Raw genomic sequence first — 20,756 nt, forward strand, 5'->3', positions numbered from 1 at the left:
ATGGACTGGAGTGGGAGGAGGCTGGAGGCTAGAAGGCCAGTGGAAAACTATGGCATAAAATCGAGATGACCCTCACATTCCACACATCGCCAAAGATGACCCAAAAGTGTTGGCTGGAAGATAAATGTTTGTACTGATTCACAGCTCCACTAACAGCATATCAGCCCTTGTTAATGGAGCCGCGAATCAGTGCAAACATTTTGGAAAGCAGTTTGGAATTATGCAAATAAGGTAGTGATGCCCTTTGAACCAGAGACTCCACGAGCGGACTTATACCCCAAGAAGCAATAAATAACAAGAAAATCTTCATATACAGTAAAATATTGATGGTAGCACTCTTTGTGATAGCAAAGAATTGGCGACAAAGTAGGTGCTCGTCAACTGTGGGGCCTCTAAACACATTGTGGTCCTGAATGTAATGGAATGTGAAGGGGCTGTAAGAAGTTACGTGTGTGATGAAAATGGAGAAGCCTGGGAAGAACTCCCTGAACCGATGCAGAGAAGGAAAGCCAGCTACAGCATCAGAAGTGAAGAATCTGGGCTGCAGCAGAGGCAAGAGGTCTATACACTGCACACATGTTCAGACCTCTGTGAGCTATTGATCAGCTTTGCTGATTTTTTCCCTTTTTGTCTTCCAAAAATATTATTTATTAGATGAAATTACTTACTGGGAGGGCTGCTGGGGAAACTATGGTGATGTAAAAGCAAACAAAAAACAACAAAGGACATCAATAAAAATTTATTCGAAAAAAAGAAAGCTAAATATGGAAATATGTTTTACATAAACTTCACATATATAATCGATATTCTCTTGCTTGCCTTCTCAAAACATGGGGTGAAAGCAGGGAGGGAAAGAACTTAGAACTCAAAATTTTTTTAAATGAACATTAATTTTATGTGTAATTGGGAAATATTTAATGAAATAAATAAAAACATGTTACAAATTTAAAAAAAGAAAGCGATTGCACGGTCCAGGCACCAGTGATGAGGTCTTCTTGTCCCAGAGTGATGGCCACTGGAGTAGAGAAAAGAACAGATCTCGGAGATGACCCAGAGGCAGAAGCAATAGTCCTTGATTGACTAGGAGATTTTGAGCCTGGGTGGCCAGGAGGTTGGTGGAGGATTACCTGCCCAGTGATTAGTGAGGAAGAGGGGAAGACTTTAGAGAATCAGTTCTGTTTAGGACTCTTGGGTTTGAAATGCTTATGGGATACCGGTTTGGGAGAAGGATGGAGCTCTGGAGAGACCAGCTGTGTATGCAGATTAAAGGCTCATTTGCATAGAGATGAGAATAAAGCCTCTGTTGCTGATGAGGTCACTAAGAGAGGGAAGAGAAGAGTCAGTCGGTCAGTTAGTAAGACTTGAGAATACAAAGACAGGCAAAAAAAGCCTTCGTGCCCTCAAAGCGCTTGCAATTTCATGGGGGAAACAACATTACCCCCCCCCCCCAAATCTTACGTACACGAAGTATACCAGCAAACTGCAGAGACCTCAGAGGCAGAATCTAGCATGAGGGAAGGGGAGGAAGCTCCTTGCAGAAGGTGGGATTCTGGTTGGGACTCGAAGGAAGCCAGGCAAGCCGGGAGGCAGAAGGGAAGAGGGGGGACACGGAGGCTGCCCACAGAACAGGGCCCAGGACTGACCCTGGAGGGGCACCCCACATTGGGCGGGGCCAACACAGGTGAAGACCCAGCAAAGGAGCTAGTTAAGATGTCCCCCCTATTTGGGAGCTTCTCCTCCAGGGATCATCTGGTCCTCGGCTTGATCGCTATACCCCCCCATCCCCCATTTTATAGATGAGGATTCTCAAGTCTAGAGAAGGAAGTTGACTGGCTCAAGCAAGGTGCCAGGACTGCTGAGTGGCAGGTGTCTAGTAACTGGGGAGGTTTCCAGCCATACCTGAGCCCGGCAGTCGCGGGCTTGGCCAGAGACTCCTGCCAGAAGCCCATGCGTGACCAGCTCCCTCGGCCCTCCTGGCTCCGACCTCCGGGCCGGTCCCGGGTGGCCCGGCTCAGAACAAAGGCTCGGCTGGACTTCCTCATACTGATTGCTAATTGCTCCCTTTTGCTTTAAGGCTTGCCAAAGCAGGCCGATGGAGGAAGCTTTCACCATTAAGCAGGGATGTTTTGCAAACTTGGCTCCCAGGAGATCTCGGTCTGCTGGTGGGGAGATTGTTCTGGCACTGGAGAGGCTGGGGGCAAATGCTGGGGGTGGGGGAGCCAGCCATGGGCTGGGCAGCTGAGTGGTGCTCCAGTGATTCAGTACCCAAAGGGAGACTTTGCCCTGAACACCTCTCCTCTGCCCATCGACTCTCCTCACCTTCTCAGTCCTTCCCCCATTCTTAAGACAGAGTGCCTGGTTGAACGCAGGACTTGTCTGTGGGCCCTCACCCACTGGGGGGCAGAGGCAGGATTGGGTGGCCTCTCCTCTGCTGTGGCCAAATGGGGCTGTCGGTCTTTGTTCTCCTAACCTGAGTCCCGGCTCTTTCTCCAAATCCCCCATCTCCTCTTCCTCCCTGTCCTTCCAGCCTGGCTCCAGGAGGGCTCTGAGAGCAACCCTCAGCAATTCGGGATCAAATGACCTTCTCCTGGGCCAGAGTTTGAGGTGAATGCAGTCTCAGATTCCTGGGCTGGGTTTAAAGGTTTTGGACTCTCCCCCTCTCCTATCTCTGTCTGACACCTTTGAGCACATATACATCTCTTATAACTCTGAGTTTTCTTTAACAGAGACCCGAGCAAAGGAAGAAAGAATGGGGGGAGGGGGATTCCTGGGGAGATTGGAGGTGTAGAATTAGGATGGCCTCAACATTTCCCTGGGGGCCCTGGGTGGAGGGGGGAGGGTGGAAGGGGTGATGTCAGTGGCTTGAGAAAGAAGGAAAAGTCTGCTACACAAGCTTGGGAAATGGTCCATAGAGTCAGAAACTCAGTGCAGAAGAGGGACTGGTGAAGGAGCAGAGATTGAATGACATCAATTTGTCCTGAACTCAGTTCCCCTGATTGAGCAGCCTCCTCCTGCCCCACCCATTAGCACCAGAGTAGGAGTTATGTGGGGGGGAGGGGGGAGGAAGCCTGCAAAGGGACATGCAGTAACAGGACAAGGAGGGAGGACCCCAGGGCAGAGAAGAGGGTCAAGCCTGAGACATTGAGAGGAAGGGGACCCCAGGGAGGGGTTGCGGGCCTGGGGGCCTGGCAGGAAAGGCCAGGAACAGGCTTGGGTGATCAGGCAGCTGGAGAGGGGAGGATGGGAAGGTGTGGGCAGAGAGAGGAACCAGCAGCATGATCCCAACGTTCCTCTAACTCAGTTGGTCCCCGGGGACTCGGACACGGGGGTGCTTCCACACTCGCTCTGGGCCGGGGTCCTTGTTCAGACCCACAGAGGCGGACATCGGGAGCAGGTGGAGTCACAAGGGACTTGGCAGAAAGCTCTCTGGGAAAGCAAAGAAGCCTCAGTGTCCCAACAGCACCCCCAGATATCTAGGGTGACCCTCTTGGAAGGCCCTCTTCCTCTCCTATGCACAATCTTCCCTTTTCCATTTCACTCTGTCCTTCTGGGAGGGGTGGTATATGTGTGAGTGTGTGCATGCGTTTAGGTGTGTTGTGTCTGTGCATGTGAGTGTATAGGTTTGTGTATTGGTATATGGGTGTACATGTGTGTAAGGCAACTGTGTGTTGTATATGAGTGTTTGCGTGCTATGTCAATTTGTGAGTAGGTATGTTGTGTGTGCCAGTGGGTGTGTGGTGTGTGTATAGGTGACTACGTGTAGGTATGTGAGGAGCGCTGTGTGTTTGTGAATAAGCGTTGTGTGTATGACTGTATGTGTAGGTGTATATGAGTAGGCATATATGAATTTGTGAGTGTGTGTGAATAGGCATCTTGTGTAAGTAGGTGCGTATGAGTAGGCGTACAGTGTGTGTGTGTGTGTGTGTGTTTCAGGGGGAAGGAAGCTGATGGAGGTTCATGCTGTGGTTGGCAGAGTGGCCATGAGTGAGGGGAACGGAGCGGGGAGTGGGGAGGAAGCCTCCCCTGGGCTTGTGGGTCCATGAAACATCCCTCCCCTCTCACCTAAACTATCACGATGGCCTTTTAATCCCTCTCCTCGCCTAATCCATCTCCCCACTTTAATTCGTCCTCCGGGCATCTGCCCAACAGAGTTCCCTTAAATGCAGTTGACCCTACTCTCCATTACCACTGGGATTCAGCATAAGCCCCTTTGCTTAGCACTCCAGCTCACCCTTACTTGGCCTTGCCTGACCTGTTCAGCCTTACAGAACGCTCCTGCCTCTCACCCACCAGCCCTCTGGCTGTCACACCGACCAAGGCTTACCACTAACTGTCCCCTGTGCCTCCTTCCTTCCAATTCCCCCACTGGTCCGTCAGTGCCTTCTCCCACAAGGTTACCTAGTCTCTGCTTTGCATGTGTTTTGCATATACTTGACAGCCTCTTAGAAGAGGTGTGCCTTGCACACAGCAGGCGCCTAATAAGTGTTCACTGACTGTTGGGGTCCCAGCGTTGGGGAGGCCCCTTTAGGGCAGAGGATGGGGCCCACGGGCTGATTCAGACAGTGAACCCTGCGTTTGCCGGTGGACCCTGACACTAGGAGAGCTAGGTACAAGTACAAGGTTCATTGCCTCCAGAGGGCACCCACTTGGCACAGACCACCTCGTGGGGCTTGGACTAGGTGTAGTCCAGGTGTGACTCATCACCAGGCTCTCACCTGGTGAGCTGACACTGGTGCTAGGGGATGATCAAAATGAGACCTGGGGTCTCACTCCAGCTCTATGGACTTTTGACAAGTGAAGCCACCCTCACCTCCTCCCTGGGCAGTTTCCCTAAGGGTGCACTCAGAGGATTTTGAAAATCTGGTCCAGTCTGGAGTTTTGGAGTCTTTTAATCTATGAAATCCCTGTGGGAGCAGCATCTCCACCCTTCCAAGATCTGGTGACTTCTTTGGGTACCTGGGAAGCTGGACCAGGCAGCAAACCTCCAGTGGGTGAAGAGGGGAGCATTCAGGAAAGCTGGAGAGAGGACAGCTGTCTGCGGGAAGGAGTGAAGCAAGCCTGACTCATCTGGGGCATGCCCAGAGAGAGGCCACATGGGTCAGTGGGGACCTCTACCAGCTGTGGGGCCAAAGGCTTGTCTCCTGATCTGTACAATGGGCTCATGATACCTCCCGAGATGGAGTTTGTGAGGCTCAAAGGGGAGGTCATGTGGGTAAACTGCTTGGTACACTTGACAGTGGTTTGTACAGGCCAGTGACTGGGCACTGCTAGAGTGCTTCCTCTCTGCCTGGACATTTCTTACCATGTAAACACCACTGGGGCAGATCTCCTCGTGGGCAGAGGGGAGGGCAAGGAGACACAAGCTTGGTCTCTCTGTGTGTCCATCTGGCTGTCTCTCTCCCTCCCTCTTTCCCCCTTTCTCCTTTTTCTTCCTTTCTTCTCTCTCTGTCTCTGTCACACATACACAGTGGGGGTGATTCCATTTCTAAAAGCCATGGAGAGGGGCAGCTAGGGGGTGCAGTGGATAAAGCTCCTGCCTTCGAGTCAGGAAGACCTAAGTTCAAATCTGGGTTGACACATGATACATACTAGCTGTGTGACCCTGGGCAAGTCTTTTCCCCCGAGCTTCTGTTTCTTCCTCAGTACAATGGGTACACTGGGCTGGCTGACTCACATGATCCCTTCTACTCTAACTCATGAGAGAAAAGGGGTGCCATATGGGGCCTCAGGAGCAAGAGCTGGGCCTCAGTGGACTGGATGCCAGCAGGGAGGGGAACAGGCTCAGAGACAGTGGAAAGAGGGCACCCCCACAGACACAGCTCATTTCCCAAAGAATAAGCCTGCCAGGAGCGGTCTCCTGTGGCCCTCTTGTAGGCCCTGAGAAAGCTGCCTGACCCTTAGCAAAAGAAAAACTTGGAGAAGAAGAGAAAAGTTTCCTGCCCCCTCTCCCTCAGTGACTTCCATTCTCAAGGTCACATTGGGTAATGGACATTATCTTCAGTGCCTGGCATTTGGGTCTGGTAATTACTGACCTGGCAGCCAGGCGGGTCATTAAGATACTGCTTGGGTCATAGACACACACACACACACTCACGCCTGCAGATGTACTGGGCCACTTTACTGCCTCTTGTAATATTTATGGATTCTTCATGGCTCTGGAGAGTCCTGCCCGACATTACCACAATTGGGGGGAGTCGAGGCTTCTGGCCTTGGGTTGGCCAGGAAGCAGTTGCTGCCAACAGCCCTAAGTGGGGCTCTGAGTCTCTTCAGCTCCCAGGTTACCCATCAGGGGCCTGCCCATCTGGCCTGTCCTCAGGTGGCCCACCAGCTCAAGGCCTGTGGGTCAGAGACCTTTCTGCCACAGAGCAGGGCAGCTCTCAGGAGTTAGCACCCGGGGCTGTGCTCTCTGTACTGCTGTTTGCTTGGAGAAGGAGGTGGTTGGAGGCCTCAAAGACAGAAGCAGACCCCAACATCTGAGAGCAGAGACTGTCTAAGCCCTTGACAATGAGAGCTCCTGCCCTGGCCTATGCAGGGAGAGACCTTCTCAGAGGTGGTAAATGAAAGGCCCAGGGCACTACATTCAAGTTAAGAGGGCAGATACTGGCCTGGTTGCTGCTACAATAGAATGGAAGCCCCTTGGGGGCAGACAGGGACAATTTCACGGTTGTCTCAAGTGCACATACTGACTTGTTGAGTGTTCGGCTGATGGATGGTACTAACCACACAGTCTATAGCTTCATCAGGTCTCCTGCCCCTCAGACCTAACTGCCTCTCTGGCTGCCTCTTTGGGGTCCCTGAATTGACTAGGGATAGCTTTGCATAAAAGAAAGGGGAGGAAGGGGGTGTCCCCTCCCCTATCGGGTCACTTCCCTTCAGTCCTGGGGCCTGTCTGGCAGGGCTCCTGGAGAGGTTTGGAGGAGGCCACATGCATCACTGCCCCCTGCCCCATGCTTTCCTCCCAGTTTAAGGATGCCCCAAACACCTCCAAATGACCTGTCCAAGATTTCTCCTGCAGATTTTTCTAAACCTGCTTTTGTTTCTGGCCTGCATATTCGTTCTTATGTCCCTTTAGAAGCCTTTTAGAAGCTCTTGAGACTCAGGGAAAGGGGAAGGAAATGGGCAAGGGTCATCTGTTTGTGCCCCCCACTGCATTCCTCCTCCTGGAAAATGAGGGCCAAGCTCCCTGAGAGAACTGCACCAGAGCCCTGTCTCGGCCTAGGGCTCCCAAGCATGTCTTGACCGACACTGTGAACATTCCATTTTTCCCGGCAGGGCCGAATGGCCTGCCAGGGCTCTGGGCAGGAGGTTAAGGAAGGCTCCCCACAAAGACTCCATCTTCCTCCCCAGGCTGCTACAGGGAAAACGATTTCCTCCTCCCAGAGCTCAGTCCGAGCCCTGGCCCTGGGGCCAAGCAAAATAAACAAATAAATAGTTCAGCCATCGATAGGAAGTCTTTTTGCTGGTAGCCTGCTGTGAACAGGCACCTCCCTGCAGGGTGGCTGCCAGGGGCCATGGAGGGATTGTTCAATGAATCCCCTGGAAAGCACAAGGCAGCCCCTCATCCCTGGGATGCTGCCATTCAAGGCCCTGGGCCCTGGTTCTTAAATCACTGTGTGTGACCTGTGATGCCCCCCCCTCCCCCACCAAGCAGCGGCCTGGAGGGATAAGAACTCCCCATTTCTATCTGACTCACAGCCTGCCCAGGAGCAGAGCTCAGCAGCAAACCAAGCTCTTTGCTCTGATGGAAGTGCCCACTAATGATGAGACAAACAGCTACTCCCCATTAGCCCAGAGACTTGGCAGCACAGAGATTAACTCAGCAGTAGCTACAGAGGGCACAGAGCTGTCCCACACTCGGTCTCCTCATGGCGGCCAGGCTGTCCCTGTCAGGCTCTAGGTGCACATCCGTGCCCAACTCTGGCAGCCAGTGTGGAGAGGGACCCTGCTGCTCCACAAGGGTTTGGTTGGAGGAATACGTGATGGTCAAAACTCAGGATGGCTTTGGCCACCGTCTCTCAGAGCTCTTTAGGGACTGGCCCTGGAAGTCAAGGATAGGAGCAGTAGGAACTGGGGGCTGGGAAGAGGAGCTCCAGAGACAAGCAGATTTCCACTGGATGCCAGGAAGAACTTCCTCCAAATCACAAAATTTCTGAGTTTGAGAGCTGGAGGGGCTCCTAGCCCGGACCCCACCCCCACCCCCACACCACCTTGTTGGGCAAGCGTGGGTCAGGCCAGCATAGACATCTGGGATTCATCGAGGAGGCCAAGTGTGGGCCAGCAGCTGCATTTACTGACGATGCTGCCTGCTGGGCTGGAGGGACCCAAGCTTGTTTTCCTGAGCAGCTTTATTAAAAACATCCAATGCAGATGCTCCAAGCAAAGGCCAGGCTTATTAAAGGTGCATGTTTCCACGCAGGAGCCCAGCCCAGCCCCAGATACTTGGGAAATGTTTGTGGCTGGTGGTGAGACTGCAGCTGCCTGGGGAAAAGCCGCCCCAGTCTGGGGCTCTGAGTACCAAAGGCCCAGGCCCCAAGTGGCCAACAAGTTCTTCTTTCCCATGCCCCTTTCTTTCCCGCGCCCCCTACGCCTGCCCCCCGGGGCCCTCATCACTCTGCTGGCTCCTTTCTGCCCCCTCTCTGGCCTTCCCTTCCCACACAGGCCTGGACTGGCTCTTTCCCCAACCCCTTCAGGCCTCCTGACACAGCCTAAGGGTCCCGGCTGGTCAGGCCCTGCCCTGCCCTCAAGGAGCTTACATTCTACTAGAGAAACATAGATAAAGACCCAATCATACCATAAAGGAGAGGGCAGGGGAGGCTTCCCAGGAGCAAGTGAGAAAGGTGGGGAGTGTGGCACGTCCATGGTCTGCGATGGTGGATAGGAGCCAGACCGTGGAAGGCTTTACGTTGGAGCCAGGCTGTCCCCATCAGGCTCTAAGTGCACATCGGAAGACCGAAGAACCACCAGAGAGAGGCCTGCTACAGTCAGCGTTCCCTTCCTTCAGGTCGAGGTATGGACAGAAGTGCAGCTGGGACAAGAGGCAGCGTTTTAAAAGGAATTTTTTGCTGAGAAACTGGGAGATACGTGAGTCTAAACAAGTTCATGGAGCAGAATTCTTAACCGAGGCCAGCCACAGGCAGGCTTGGCCCCTGGCTGTGGCTGCTGCTTCGAGGCCCCCCTCCTCCACCCTGGCCAGCAGCTCTCTTGGCTACACAGCTTGGGTTTCATTCACCAGCTAGGCCGTGAACTCGATCAGGGCAGGGCTGGGGTGGAGGCTGGCACCCTGAGTGGGCTCCCTTAGATATCAGAAAGGGCAGGCAGGAAGGCAAGGGTGAACGAAGGCCAAGGGGCACTGGCCTGGACCCCTCTCTGTCCAGACAGGCATGCCAGGGGGCAGGGGGCTGATGCCAGACGCCGAGTTCTATTCCACGTCACAGGCCACAGATGTGGCCATCCCATGGCTATCATCCCTAGGCCCTGGCCCGGCAGATAAGGAGCTCTCACGGGAGAGTCCCAATGCACCCCTACCTCCTGGGGCCCTCCTGGGACAGCAGGAACAAGAACAGACCCACAACAAGCATTGTGAGCCCCTGCTTTACTGGGACGGAAAAGGAGCAACACGGGATGTTCTGGGCAGGCCACCCGAGTCAGCGCCTGGAGCCCCTCCTTCTTCAGACCTTTGGAGACAATGGCAGGAGGCAGGCAGCTCGAGGAGGGACTGATGCTGGATCCCTTGGACAAGGTGGACACAAAAGAAAACGTGAGGGAAGGTCTGTAAACGCCCCTTGGCAGGAGCTCAGTGGCTTGGTACGGGTGGGGAAATAGAATCGTTCAGCAGGTACAGGGCTAGGGCTGCCAAAGCCCAGGCTCACAGGATGGGTTCTGTACCGTTCCAGTCCACGAACGCGTCCTTCCACCTGGAGGACACAGAGGGGAGGAAACCTGTTAAGCAAGATATGGTCCCCCAATACCTATGCCTCTGCTCTAGGGGAGCCCTGGCCCCACGCCCCAAGGGTGGGATGGGGGGCGGGACATGAGACAGACTGAGGCAGGATGGGTGGGGTAACAGGGCGTCAGACAGGATGGACCAGGACCCAATCCACATGTGACCATCAGGTGCCAACAGTGTGCCAAGGGCCATGCCGGGTTCGGGGAGCGCAAGGACAAAAGGCACCTGTCTCTGGGAGAGACGATCCCATGACTGCCTATGCACAGGGAAGCGAGCGCGGTGGGGAGAGCGGGAGGTGCGGGTCAGGGAGCCCCTCAGGCTGAGCCCTAAAAGGGATTCTGAGGTACAAGAGTAACGTGCCCACCAACCTCCCCTCTGCTTTCTAGGGCACCTCGGTGGGCTGTCTTTCCTCTTCAGAAGATAAGCTCCCTGAGGGCAGAGACAATTCTGATGGCTCAGCACAAAGAGAGCCATGACTCCTGCCCAGTCAGTCAGTCAAGCAGTCAGTCCAGGCATGAGGCACAGCGGGTGCAAAGGCAGAGAGGTGGGAGATGGAGGAGCAGCGAGAGGGTCAGTCAGCCGATGATAGTGATGGGCCATGGGCCGTGAGGAAGGCCACAGCTCGGGGAGTAAAGGAGAAAGGGCTGGCGATCATCCACTCTCTCCCCTTGCTCCAAGAGGCTCCGTCCTTTCTTCCTCGTGGTCACTAGCTGGCTCCTCAGTCACCCTGCCTTATGCTGCTCCCCATGAGTGTAAGTGAACACAAAGGCCACGGGGAAAATGAGGCCAGAAAAGGCAGCTCAGAACCCAGGGCTTGAAGTGGCCTCCAGGTGCGCCACTCCTACTTACTCATCCCATTGAGAGACAATGGTCTACCAGCGCAACGCACCCGGAGGGCGCCCTGCATGAAAACGTGGAGGGGCCTGCCCGACTTCCTCAACGAGTCTAAAGCAGGCTCCCCTTCACAAAGACACACCTAGCTACAAACCGGGCACAGGGAAGTCTGATGTGAAAGACCAGGGCGCAGAAGGAAGCATCTCTTAGCGCCTCTGCTTCCTCATCTGCAAAACAAGGGAAGCCCTTGGTGAACCTTGAAGTGCCACCAATGTGATCAACTCCTAAGAGAGCCAATCGAGACCCATCTTGGACATGGCCGGCACCACCCCACAAGAATCAACGACGCACACCTGCAGAGAACTGTGCCCAACAACTGGCCGCCGACGATGCCCTGAGCAAACTGCGAGCAACGAGGTGTGTGTGGGTCCCAAAGAGGGCTGGACTCCATCTCCGTGCTCCCCGGCACGCTGCACTAATATCTCGTGCTGTGGGCCACACTACCTAGCCTTCGTTCCACGACATCCCCAGGAACATGGAAAAAGATCAGTGTAGCCACACCTAAGGTAACCCCCCCCCAAACACAACAGGTGGACCAGCCCTACTGCCCACGCAGGAGAAGCAGCCACGCAGGTCATCCCTGGACAGCAGGACCTCACTCCAGATGGCGAATGAGCTGGGCCTAGAACTGGGCAAACAAGAACTTGGGATGGATCGTAGCTGGGAAGCGGGTCAGACTTCCCAAAGTGCCCCCATGTTCTCCCGCGGGTGCTGCATCTACTGAGGGCCTCCTAAACGCCAAGCACTGTGGTGGGCCCTCATGGAGCTTACGTCCTACTGGGTACAAATCAGGTAGCAGGAAGACTCTGGGCACAAGCAGGCTTAAACAGGAGCAGGAACAATGGCACCGTCGAGTCCCCAGCCCCCCGGGCGGACGCCAGGGTTCTAGCTGTATTGCCGAGGCCTGTTACTGGGGAGATGCAGCTGAGGGTCAGCCTGCGGGACAGACCACCAGGGAAGAGGAGGTGAGGCTGAGCAGGGAGGGGGAGGAGCCAAGGGCAGAGAAGGTGACCCTTGACCTCCTGGTGCTAGCTTCTCAAGAGGCCTGACCGGAAGTTACATCCGATTCCTATATGCCTCCCAACGTCCCTGGGCCTAGCTTTCCTCCCTGGACATCAGACAAATGCTCGGTTTTTCCTTTTTCTCATTCATCTGTGGCTGCAAATCACCACCATCTCAGCAGTCTGCTCAGATGGTCTTGGGATAGTGCCAGGAGCATCTGGGTCCTGAGAGCAGGAGCTGAACGCAGGATGCAGGCACAGTCCTCTCTGGGACTCCAGAGCCCTGGGTTTTAGTGCTGGTTCTGCCACTGGCTTACTATGGGAAACTGGGTGAGGCATTTTAGCTTCCTCACTCCAATGGGAATAATCGTTATCCATAAGGGGCTCCAGGCTCTTGTTGTCGGCATCTTCAGGGCTGTGGGATAATGAACAGCACATCTGACTAAGACCCCGGAGCCCAGGGTTCAAGGCCAGATTGGAGCTCTGGCTAAGGAACACAGTGGGAGGAAATGTCCCAGGGGCTGGATGGGGGTGGGGATGCCCATGCCCTGCCCGGTAGGGCAGCGCCGGGCAGGGAGGAAGGGAGGGGGGCAGTCAGGGGAAGGCAGCTTCCTCCAATCCAGGTCCGATGGCCAACTTTTCCTTTGAGCTATTTGTGAATCAAGGGGCAGAACAAAAGGCGTGTCCTTTGTAATGCAGGCCCTTTGAGGCTGGATATGCTTTCCATTACAATGGTATTTTATCTGATGGGGATGGAAAAGAAAGCACTGTTTTCTGACTCTGTGCTCCCAAAGAGCACATGGGACCCTGAGAAAAGCTGAGGGGGCGCTGACCGCTTCCGGAGGCGACCCGGCCCCCCTCCTTCCAGGCCCTTCCAGTTTGCTCTGTCTCTAACCTGCCCGTACACGGGTGCCGGCGTGCCCTCTCCCCTACTGGCCCACAAGCTTCTCCAGGGCATGTGTGGTTTTGGGCCTTCTTTGCATGCCACCAGCTTAGCTCAGTGCCTGGCACTTTAAAACTGCTTGTTGACTGACTGACAGTAGCTGGGGCCCTTGGTTCTTCGGCCTGAAAATGGTGGTGGGAGGGGGGAGATCAGGGAAGGCTTCCTAGAGGAAGGGCACCTAGAAGTGAGCCCTGAAGGGCATGCTCTCCACTAACCTAGCCTCAGAGCCTCCCGGTTCTGAGCATCACCTTGGGCCTGTCTCCTGATGCACCAGAGGAGAGGACTGAATAAGGCGATGGTATAGTGGATGGGCCTTGGAAAACTTGAGCTGAAATCCCACTTTTGATGCTGTGTGACCCTGGCTAAGTCACCTTTCTGTGCCTCCCTTTCTTGATCTGTAAAGTCCACGGTCTTCACACACTCCCCGGCCTATCTGCAATTTTTCAAACCCAATGCCCAACCTCCCACCTCCACACCTTTGCCCTGGCAGTCTCTCCTGCCTGGAACACGCTCTCTCCTCTGCCGCATCCTATTTTATGTCTTCCCTATTCAACTGTAAGCTTTTCGAAGGCAGGGTCCGAATTTCTGCCTTATTGACATTTTTTAGCCCAGTGCCAGGCACAAAGCAGGCACTGAATCAATGCTTCATTGATGGGAGGGCACAGAGGGGGAGGTGGTGCCCCAGCCCCTCTCTCTCAGGCACACTGAGTGCACCCCTCCCCAGAGGGCAGGCAGGACAGTGAAGAGGAGTAAGCTGGGGACCAGAAGCACACCGGACAGGGCAGGGATGAAGCCCTCCCAGGGATGTTCCACCTCCCTCATCCATGGTCCTGCCCTCCAAGGGCTGGGTCCCTTTCCCTGCTCCTCACGCTGTCCATGCTACTGGCCAGGTCTCAGGGGTCTGAGGAAGTTCACATTCACCTTTGGGCTGGGCCAGATGACATGTAGGGTCCCTTCCAAGTGAGGTTCCAGGACCCCAGGATACCCCGGTAAATGATTCTGAGGTAATTCCAAGGAAAGTTCTCCTTGTCTTGGCAGAGAACAGCTCTGATCCATGCATCCGTGACGGCCCGTACCTTCCCACCTGGGAAAGTGGGCCCTGTGTCCACCCCTGGGCTGCTCTGTGACTCAGGTAATGCAAGGGGTGAGGGTGAGGAGAAAGGGAGCACAGATTCTTCCAAGACTCTCTTCTGTACCCAGAAAACAGCACCTGCATCCTCAGTGCCTTGCACACTGCAAGCACCTAATGTGTGTTCGCTGAACTCAACCCCAGGGGTCTCCAGTGGTCATGGTCCGCAGCATCAGCCAGGGCTGTCCACCAGGTACGGAGGCCCCCGGGTCACGGCAAACCCTAATGCCTACCAATCCGCTGTCAGATTGCCCCTCTGCTCTCTTGGCAGTGATCTGGCTGGAGGCGGGGGGGGGGGGGGGGGGCGGGCGGGCAACGCTTGCTCCCCGTGCTGGCGGCTTTCAGTTCCCAGATGAAATCCCACCTTGTCCAGGACGCCTTTCCTTGTGGTTTGTCTGTGCATGGCTTATTTGCCTGCTTTCTCCATTAAACTGTGAGTTCCCTGAGGCCAAGGGCTGGCTTTTGTCTTTCTTTGTATCTGCAGGGCTTAGCAAAGTTCCCGGCCCATCACAGGCACTCAATGGTTTACTGACTGGCTACTGGTCATCCTGGGGCCTGGTGGCCCTCACTTGGATCGTGAGCCCCGTAGGAAGAGCAGAACCAAGGCCCTTCTCCCCCACTGGCTCTGCATTTTGAAGCTGCTCTCCCACACCTAGAGGATCATGGGAGTGTTAGCCAGGGAGGTGCAGCTATGGAGGGGAGTGCTTGTCCCATACAGGGACTGCCACGGCCCACTCCTGTGAACTGAGAGTGGCCTCTGGCCTTCATGTCCAGAGGCCTGTTTCGGCTCCCCTTCCAAATGGCTGCATTTCTTTCAACACACTGAATGAATGTTTCTTTATACATGAAAAGAGAGCAATGAGGATGTTCCTTTAATCTGCCTGATGACAGATGGGACAGCATGTGACCCTGTAGGAATGCTTTGTGTTTGTGACTGGAAACGCTCCCAAGAAAACCAGTGTCTCCTCCTATTTCCTCTTCCTTTTTCAAGACTGCAAATAAATAAATTTTTCTTAGCTCTCTTGCTGCCCCATCGCAGGCCAGGTGGCCACTCTGCCCTGTGGGCACTGTCTGGCTGCTGGAGGTTGGCAGCGATCATGATCCCAGCTCTTTTGTATCCTTCCTTCTCCCACCATCTTGTGGGCCTGCTGACCCCTGGCTTGTTACCCACGTGGAGCTGCTCTGGGTCAGTCTCCTCATCCAGCGTGTGGCTGCGCTCTCACCATCCCCTCCACCACAGCCGCGTTTCAGATCATTTCAGATCAAACTCCATATTAATGATTTGTCATTAAGGACTGATAAAGACACTTTACCATCCCTCCCCATTACAACTGAGCTCCCTGAGGGTGGGGCCTCTGTATGTGCAGTGCCTAGGACTTAAGGGATGTTTTCTAAATGCTTTTGTAATGGTTTATCTTTGGGGCATTTGCATTTGAGGAGGGAATAGTGTCTTATCACTGAGAAGATAGTAAAATTTCTGGCATCAAAACAGGCGGGTGAGATCCATCTTCCAGGCTTTCCTAGGGTTAAGGCTGACTCTGGCTGGAGGCTCCACTGGGGCAGCCTGGCTTCCTTCCAGCCCCCAAGACGTCCCCCTACACTTGAGCCTAGATTGCCATGAGGGGCTTCTGCATTACTCTGAGCAGAGGTCTGGCACACCAGCACTGCTCAGTCTCTGCTGAAAGTGGGATGTCTTGAACTTTTATTATCCAAAAACAGGGAGGCCCAGACTCAATTCTGCAGCCAGGCAGAACCTCTGAGGTTGCTCTTTCTTATACCACAGGAACCTCCTTGCCCTCATTCCTGGCGGGTGGGTCTAACTTCTCCTTGATCCCTCCCAGTGGCAGGCAGGTCCTTCCCATTGCCGGCCACTCGCAGTCTGAGAAAGGTCCACATCACAATGAGCTGAGAGACCCGTCTCTCACTCATCTCCACCCACACTGGTCTCTGAAGGGATGCCGAACAGGCCCGCTCTATCTTCTCTACAGGTATTTGAAGACAGGTATTCACCAACAGGCTGTCTTGTCCTGGCACCACGCAAGAAGAGCACCAAGTGGGCAGGAAGGTGAGGAAGCAAGTCCCATGGGCTGAGAGTAAGGCATGTCTACAAGGAGGAGCACTGGGTCCATCCCTGGGCAGTGGGAACATGGGAGGGCTGAGGCCGAGTCAGGGCCTTGAGCTCTACCCTTTCTGTGGCAGGCCCCACACACGGCAGCTAAGCCTTCTCTTCCCCATGTTACTTCAATGGAGCCCCTTCTGACCCAGCTTGAGACTCTTCACCAGACTGGTCCCCAGGGTATGTGGGCAGAGAGGTCTCCTGTGATAAAGGCAGGGCTGGTCTCCATCCGTAGACAGAGGAAGGCGACTCTGCAGAACCTGCCTCTGGGTCTTGGCCAAAAGTGTCAACAATCCACAATGGAGGCAACACCCACGTGTGAAGGCCATGGTGGTGCAGCAAGCAATGGAGGACGGCACCTCCAGAAAAATGGTCGATGACATGAGAAGGAGCGGGAAAAGGTGGCGGGCTCTCCATCCAAATGACAGACAACAAGGCGGGGGTGGATGAGCTCGTTCTTTCTGAGGGTTCCTACTTGTCAATGTCCACTTACCTGGGTTTCCTCTGGTTGCTTACAACAGTTTGTCACTTCTGGTTAGATGACCTCCAAAGAGCTCCAGCGGACACTAGCGGGTAGCGTTGGACTCGGAGTCGGACAGACCAAGGTTCAAGTCTGGCCTCTCAAACGTTTAAGCTGCAGGGTCTTACCCTCTGTGAGCCTCAGTTTCCTCTCTGTAAAATGGGACTATTACATCTTCCTCCTTTCTTCTCCTCCCAACAGGTCTTCCCTGTTCAGCCTCTCTTTCAGGTGTCTTCACAGGGCACCAGACACTCCCTGCTCACTCCTTCCTCTAGACCCAAATACATGATTTTCACCCATTTCTGAGGCCCTTGGCCTCTCCATTTGCACACGCAAACCTGGCCTTTACTTATAGGCCCCAATTAACTGTCTCCCGCCCCAGCCCCACCCCCACCCCAGGGCTGTCCCAAGACTCAAAGGAGAACACATGTGACTGTACCCAAAAGTGTAGCTGGGATACCCTCATGTGACTACGTTACATGTCTACAAGTACACCGGTGGACCCCACGTAAAGTGCAGGGACTGCAGATTCTTTACAGGGAGGGAGATAAGTGAAAACAGCGAGGTCTGTGCTGGAGCCTGGAAGTTACTGTGGGCAGAATAATAAAACTTTAAGGGAGGAGCTGGGGAGTACGGAGAGTCCTGCAACCCTAGCACGTACAAACTTCCTGGCTTTTTTTTTTTATGAAGGGTCCACCCAATGGGTATGGGGATGTAAATTAATACTCAGGGATTTAATAAGAGTGAAAAAAAAAGATTTCCTAAGCCCAAGTTAGGTAGTTTTCTGAGCCCCGGATCTTGAAGCAGTACCAGTAAAGTCAACTCTGTGTGAGGCTCTGGAGGCACCGGGAGCTCCTGCTCACTCCTGCTCGCTCTGCTGACTTTCTGGCTCACCTCACAATAATACAGGGCCACTCTCAGGGAGAGGCTTTGTAGTTCATGCAGAGACAATGCGGCCAAAAACAGAGGGCAGAGGTCCGAGCTGCCCCGGCCACCCCTGGGCTCCTTGGCTGTGCTGTGTGCTCTCGCTCTGTCACACGTGTCCCTGAAGGTGCCCTCCCCCACCAGCGTGTGGTGATCTCACGCAGGCCTGGGGCATCTCTGTTGGTCACTGATTTGCCTCCATGGGTTACAATGTCTTTTGCCTTCAGACGGTGTGTCCTCTGGCTGTCTGGTAGAAGAAAACACACTGCCAGAAGGTGGCGAGCTGTTGTCTGGGGTGGACGCTGGCCCGGCCCGGAGTGCTGAGGCTGCCTTATCCTCATCACTCCATCCCACAAGGATGCCTCGTTCTCCCTGCTGCAAGGAAGACTAAGGAAGGGGAGATGCCACGAGAGGTCCCCTTGCTCCTCCCCTCTCTGAAGGGGCCCATGTTGCCCCAGCCCAAGAAGTCCAAGCCTCAGTGGAGAGTCAAAAGGAGAGACAGAGCACCCAAGAACCTAAGAGAGCAGGGCAGGCTGCCCAAGGTGACTGTAACCCTCATGGATGGGCCTGGGTAGCCCAGCTTTCAGATTCGTGACCTTCCCCCTGCCTGCTAGGAACCAGAGCTGCTGGGTGCATGGAGGTGGGTGGGCGGGCAGGCGCCACCCTCTCCACAGCTCCATGCACCAGGAGGCAGAGGAGGTGGATTCCAGTCCTGGCTCTGAGAGGCAAATTCCTTCTTCCCTGCAGAAGGACGGAGCTGCACCAGCTGACCCCTAAGGGCCCTTCTCCTCTCCTTCTAGGGCTCCCCTGTAACATCCTATTTCCTGGCTATGAGACGCCTCTGGCTTTTGGCTTCTTTGCTGACATCAAAGAAGTGCCAAGTTCTGAGACCAGTGAACACCCTTTCCCCACTGCCCACTCCCCTCCAAGGCTCCTGAGAAATGGATTTTTCCAGATTCCTATCACTTCAGGTTGATATGCAAAAATAACTCACATTTCTTTAGCATTTTACATCTAACAAGCATTTCCTCACAACTGCCCTGGGGTACAAACAGTAACAATAACCAGCAAGTTCCACCCACGGAGGAAGAGGGAGGTAGAGAGCCTCAGCGCACATCCGCGTGCTCGGCTCCATTTCAGCTTTCCTGGCCGGGAAATCTGAGCAAAGGCCTGGGTCTCCCACTGGGGTCTGCCCCTGGCCGGCTCTGGAGCTGCAGGCTGGGGCACCTCTCCACTCTCTCATCCAAAGGACAGGGACAGCCGCCCAGGTGCCATGAGAAGGGAGTGAGACGAGGGAGGGAGGGGCGGGGGATCTGAGGCCGCTCCCCCGGGGAGCCCTTGGATTCCGGAGGAGCCCACTTACTTGGTGCGGATGCAGTGTTCGAGGGGGGGAACGAGGTCCTTCTCTCTGTCTCTGGGCACAGGCTGGGTTGTATCTGGAAGGGAGGAGATGGTGTTGGCCTCCAACAACACCCAGCTCTTGCCTCTCCCTGATCCCCAGGAACCCACCCACGGGTTCGAGGTGCTCCTACCAGCCAAGGACCTCTCAGCTGAGCCACCAGGGAGCTTCCTGGCTGGTCCCCATCCATGTCTGCCCCCTTCCCCTCCCCCACACATGCCCCACAAAGCTGCCACGTTACTCCCCTGCTGAAAAAGCTCCCATGGCTCTTATGGCCTCTAGGCTCAAGCACAGAGTGCTCTGGGTGACCCAGCAAACCCACTTTTCCAGGACTCCCTCCCACACTCTACCCTGCTGGTCTCCCTTGGAGGATGACCTCATGCCTCTTTTTCTTTGCCCTGGCTGGGCATCCTCAGCCTCTCACTCTGCGGCCTGTCTCCCGGAGAGGCTCACCAGGGGTCAGTCCCACTGCCTAGCCCCTGAAGGCAGGTGCAGTTTCCCCAGGAGAATGCAGGATCCCTGCGCTGACCCGCCATGCCAAGGCTAGACAGAGGTTAGACCAGTGCCATCCAGGCCGGAGCCAAGTCTCATGGCCACACTTCATCGCCTCTAACATTCTCCTGGACTGTGTTCTCCCAGGTAACCTGGGAAAGGCAAAGTCCTTCTTGTGCTGGGACAGACTGGCGCTCAAGCCCAGGCCTTGCCCACTGGAGACCCTCTCCATCCCCGGTGATGGAGGAAGGACAGAATGAGTTGAGGCAGGCACTGCTGCTTGACCTAAACAAGGAAGAAGCGTGAGGGAGGGGGGCTGGGCTCTGTGAGCCTCTTCTGAACCTGGGCTGGATAATAGATGGCACCTGACTCAGTCTATGAGAATGCCTGAGGGGGACTATGCGGGATCCAGTTTGCTTCCCTCTTTCACGTGACCACAGGCTGCCAGAGTCACCCCACACTGCTGGCCTCAGGCTGTGACTGTGACCCCCCCATGTCTCGTCCCCATCTCATCACCAACCTGGCATTCTCACACACATGCGTATCACTGGCTACTAGGAGAATAGATAAGGAAGGAGAGCTCACTTCTCCTCAGAAAGAGTGGGGAAGGACTCCAGACGGTGCTTCCATCTACACCCAACCAAATAAGAATCCTCCCTCTAGCAACTGACCAGGGTGGGCCAGCCTCTGCCTGGAGGCCCCCAGTAAAGGGGAACTCACCAGCCTCTACAAGCATCTCCGGATGGCACAGAGTGGGACGATGGTGTACAAGCTCCTGAGGGCAGGTGGAAACTGTCTTCTGTTGAGTAGGTGCTAACGCTGCTGAGCTTAGCGGGTTTAAAAAGTCAACCTTGGAGCCATCTGATATAACAAGACAACACAGCCCCAAGCATTCCTGTGGCCTCTATCCAGCCTCCACATGAGCCTCTGGTCAGCCACACCAGTCTTCTCTCAAGCCCTGAAGACACCTGGCCTCCTCCTGGCCTGCACCCCACTCCTGAGCCTCTCACGGCCCAGCTCCTTCAGAAACCCTGCCCTCGGCACCTAGAGCACTGGTCAGAGCTCTTATCCTCTTGTGCTGGTATCCAAACTTACCCATGTGTCCATCTTATTTCGGGAGAAAGCAAACACATTCTCCTGTCCTGTGCGTAATACCAAGCACAGAAGGGGACATCCAGGGGGGCCAGGGAGGAAGGGTGGGACGCATACCTATCGTCAGCCGAATCTCCCCCTGCTGGTTAGCCAGCCCGTCGTAGTAATAGAGGTCAAATATTCTCTCCACTTTCCAGTCACTGAGGAGATCTCGCTGAAGGCTGAAGAGGACGCTGAAGTGGCTTTCACTGCACACAACCCAGATGGGATACCTGGGAGTCTTCAGATAACAGCCAACCT

General features: G+C 54.8%; 1 protein-coding gene across 9 annotated transcripts in view; it reads right to left on the reverse strand.

Annotated features, from left to right (window-relative positions):
* Positions 1-724: 724 nt before the first annotated feature.
* The window catches only part of MINDY4 (MINDY lysine 48 deubiquitinase 4), a 148,847-nt gene continuing 128,815 nt past the window's right edge, over positions 725-20,756 (reverse strand). For 6 of the 9 annotated variants that reach the window (XM_020964488.2, XM_020964487.2, XM_020964494.2 and 3 more), the window contains 3 exons: positions 20,574-20,754; positions 18,837-18,909; positions 17,263-17,720 (listed from right to left, as the gene is read on the reverse strand). In XM_020964488.2, the coding sequence (XP_020820147.1) occupies positions 17,630-17,720; positions 18,837-18,909; positions 20,574-20,754 (345 nt within the window). In that variant the 3' untranslated portion in view covers positions 17,263-17,629. Of the gene's footprint in view, positions 9,915-17,262; positions 17,721-18,836; positions 18,910-20,573; positions 20,755-20,756 lie in introns of those variants that run through there. The other 3 variants (XR_013485774.1, XM_020964489.2, XM_020964492.2) reach the window with 3 other exon arrangements.

The sequence above is a fragment of the Phascolarctos cinereus genome, unplaced genomic scaffold (assembly GCF_003287225.1).
Source record: "Phascolarctos cinereus isolate Bilbo 61053 unplaced genomic scaffold, phaCin_HiC Scaffold_4;HRSCAF=312, whole genome shotgun sequence".
NCBI classification, from domain to species: domain Eukaryota; kingdom Metazoa; phylum Chordata; class Mammalia; order Diprotodontia; family Phascolarctidae; genus Phascolarctos; species Phascolarctos cinereus.